The sequence below is a fragment of the Aptenodytes forsteri genome, unplaced genomic scaffold (assembly GCF_000699145.1).
Source record: "Aptenodytes forsteri isolate BGI_AS27 unplaced genomic scaffold, ASM69914v1 Scaffold191, whole genome shotgun sequence".
Taxonomy (NCBI): Eukaryota; Metazoa; Chordata; class Aves; order Sphenisciformes; family Spheniscidae; genus Aptenodytes; species Aptenodytes forsteri.
This window is the reverse complement of record NW_008794630.1, coordinates 265,837-269,359: the sequence shown is the minus strand read 5'-3', so window position 1 is coordinate 269,359 and position 3,523 is coordinate 265,837. Positions and strand designations below refer to the sequence as shown.

General features: G+C 54.7%; 1 protein-coding gene across 3 annotated transcripts in view; it reads left to right on the top strand.

The window, feature by feature from the left end:
• LOC103894083 overlaps positions 1 to 3,523 on the top strand; it is a 16,496-nt gene that overhangs the window by 11,740 nt on the left and 1,233 nt on the right. For all 3 annotated transcript variants that reach the window (XM_009273395.2, XM_009273396.2, XM_009273394.2), the window contains 4 exons: positions 370 to 492; positions 733 to 828; positions 1,202 to 1,297; positions 2,585 to 2,661. In XM_009273395.2, the coding sequence (XP_009271670.1) occupies positions 370 to 492; positions 733 to 828; positions 1,202 to 1,297; positions 2,585 to 2,661 (392 nt within the window). The remainder of the gene's footprint in view (positions 1 to 369; positions 493 to 732; positions 829 to 1,201; positions 1,298 to 2,584; positions 2,662 to 3,523) is intronic.

The window sequence follows — 3,523 nt, the reverse complement described above, 5'->3', positions numbered from 1 at the left end:
CATGCGGGTCTTCTCCCCATTCTCAGTTGAAAGAAGGGTGCTGCCTATGTGTACGTTTATAATAAATATTGCTTGCTACCAACTTCCAGGATAAAAACTGTCCTCAGCTGTAGGATATGGTCCCCTGGCCAACAGCACCGAGCCAGTCCCGCTTCCAGACCCATCCCCAGGCCATGGGGACCCTTCCTGGCTGCGTTCTGCAGTCCTGCTCCTGCTGCACAGCTCTGTTACACAGGGTGACAGGTCCTGCACTCCCAGATGGAGCAGTTGGGTGCAGGGTCGCCACAAGCCAACTTTCCTCGCCTTGTTCTCAGACCACTGCCTCCACCGGTTTCCATCTCACCTTCTGGTTTACTTCTGCTCCCGCAGGTCTTTCCGCTGCCTTCGTCTTGCTTGGGCTGTTCTTCTTTGCTGCGGTGATAGCAACTGCCCAGGCGGCAGCAGCAGTGGTGTGGAGACCAGCAGCTTTTAGCCGCTTCAAAATCAAAGCGTGTAAGTTGCTGTTTATGATCTAAACTTCTGGTGGAAAAGGCCTGACAAGAGCCCAGGAGTAAACTCCTTAGGTTTTCACTCCCAGGAGGGAGCGGAGGCTCGGCATGCTGCTGTGGCACACATCCAGAGACATTGCCCACGCCTTGCTCACCCTCCCGCCGAAGCCCGGCTCCTCCATGGGCCAGCCTGCAATCCTTATGCATTTTTCTCTCATCCGTCAGCAATTTTTCCCTCTCCCAGGGCACCGTGTCATCCGGAACTCTACAGCCCCCACAACACTGATCGTCAACTTGTTGTTCACCACCATCTTGCTCCACAATATCCAGCAGCTCCATGGTAAGGGGTGGCCTGGGTTTGCACCGCCCGTGCCCTTGCTTGCCTTTCTTCTGGGGAGCGGTGGGATATCTGGGGGGGGGGTTGGCTTCACACAGGGCAGAGAGAGCCCTTAGGTGGTTTTGCATGGCTGGTCCTGCAAGAAACCTTGTTGTAGTTGACGTAGTCGTGGCAGCTTCGCACTGAGAGGGGAGGTCGTAGCTCTTACTTAGCAAAGCAAGGTTCATCACGGTGGCTCCATGATTTGAAACACAGGGATCCCCCCCTTTCTGTCACATAAGAAGTCCCTGGATTAAATTCATGGTGCGTAAGTGTTCAAAGGGGGGTGTTGGCCAGAGGAGCAACTCCTGACAAGTTCTCCCTTTCTCTTTGGCAGAGCGAGGCTGCTCGGAGGCCGTTGATCTGACGACCAGCTGTGTCCTTGCTGCTGTAGCGGTCCTCATAACGCTGCTGCTCCTCCTCCTCCTATGGTGTAAGTAGCCCTGCAGTTTCCTTCCAGGAACCGTAACGAGTGGCTCGGCCACTAAGACCCCCCCCAGGCCCAGCTCTCACACCCTCCCCTGGCAGCGGGCATGAGGAAAGAAGCTTTCAGTTAGATAAAAGCCAGACTTTTCTTTTAAAGAGCGGGACTGTCCAAATCAGCTGAGGACCCAACTCTGGTGTCCATCCTTTTAGGAAAGCCACAGTAGGCACTGGTCCCTGCCTGCGGTCCTTGCCAGCACCTCTGCTTTGTCCACGGGTGCTCAAGGGAAGCGAGTTTCTCCTCCAGAACCTCCTACCGTGGTCTTCCCTAGCGATAGCCATACCCTGGGCAAAAAAACCTCAGCTATGGCAAACTTTGGGAGGAGAAAACTGTCTGATAAACAGGCAGAAATAGGTCTGGGAACATCTTATGACCCAGGAGAGCAGCTGACCAGTCATCCCAGTGAAGTGGGGCTTGCAGAGTGAGGTCAAGTAGTTCATTTTCCATCCCTCCAGCTCTGGGATGGGAGGGAAGAGATCAGGGACGTGATTTCCACGTGTCTACTGTGGTTTTTTCCAGCTTCTCCTTTTAAAGTTCCTGGTTTCTGTGGTCTCGCCATGTGAATCCCCTCATTGCCATGATTAGCAATTGTATCTGGCCTCCCCCTGCACAGGCTCTGCGGTGGCCTGGTCTCGAGGGCCGGCTGGCCATCCCAGTGGGCTTCCCGAAAGCGCTGGCTCAGCCTTCGGGAATCACATGTAGCATCTCGGGGAACTGGTAAGAAGGAGGGTCAATAGCCTGTTGAGGAGAGGATGCCCTCGGGGAAAGGATTGAAAGGGGACTCTCATGCTTTCCCAGAGCATTTCCAAGTCTGAAATATAGGAAATATTGCACCGAGTCCATACAGCCCAAGGGAGGCAGGTTAGAGCTGCGGGGCTTGCAGGCAAGGAGGGTGTCGTAGGCAGAAGTCCACTCTCCATGCTGCCTTCTTGCTTTCTGCCCCCCCCCAAAACGGGGTTCTCCTGGTTTTGGAAACAGAGGGGCTCTGCCCAATGAAAGGCTCCCATCTTCATTGCTCCCTGCAGCAAGATTGGTTTTGAAAACAGAGGGGCTCTGCCCAATGAAAGGCTCCCATCTTCATTGCTCCCTGCAGCAAGATTTTCTTCACCCGTCCCATGAGATATTGTCCTGGTTTCAGCAGGGACAGAATTAACTTCCTTAATTCTGGACTGCGGCCCAAATTGCCGGGGCGTTGTTGGGAACCCAGGAGTTACTTGGCCTTTCCTTTATTTCCAGATCGCAGAAACAAGCAGAAGGAAAAGATGATGGAAAACCAGCACGCCATCCAGAGCACACAAGTCATGGCCACCTTGGTAACTCACTGCCATTAGCTGGTTCCCTGCTATTGCAAATCCTTATTATTTAATTATGAGTATTTAATTCATAATGAATATTTATGAATATTTAATTCATAATAACAAGGAAGCCTCTGCCTGCCTTCCTGCAGAATGCTATGGGCTTTGTCCTCACCCTGGGGGGGACACAGCGAGCCTGCTGGTGGCTGGTGCCGTAGTTCAGCTTGGTCCTATGGGACCCGTGGGGTCACTGCCACGTCCCGGGGAGCTTTCCTGGGTTTGGGGGTGCGGTGGACGATGCCCCGAGCACTGCAGTTTCACCCGCCTGTGCCAGCACTGCAGGGACGTGCTCGGCTGCCCGGAGAAACATCTTGGTGTCCCAAGTATGCCAGTTCTCAGGGCTGCTGCAGTTTGATTTGGGTAAAAACATACTCTTCTACTACACCTAACCCAAAACAGCTACAAGTAAGACACAGAGGAAAACCACAAGTCCTTTACTCACAACATCAACACTGAATACGCACGCCTCCTGTATTCGCTTCACTCTCTCCCTTTTCCACCCCGCCCTGTCTCGGAGAAACCTCCCTCCCTCCCATGCCGGCACTGCCAGCGCAGCCTCGCCGCGGCCGGGGCAGACTTGCCCCAGCCCCACCTTCCTCTCCTGCCTCCTTATTTCAGAAATGCCAGAAGGATTTGAGGGTCGGGGAGCCCCCCCTTACTTCCCCTGCAGCTGAGCCTTAGGCTTGATGTCGGCACGGGGGCTGATGCTGCACCCCTGTATTTCGGGGGTGCTGGCGCATGTGCAGCTGCAGCCTTCCCCCACCTCTGGAGGGGGTCACGGTGCGGTGCGGGGGGGGGGGGGGGGTCTTTCTTCCCCCCT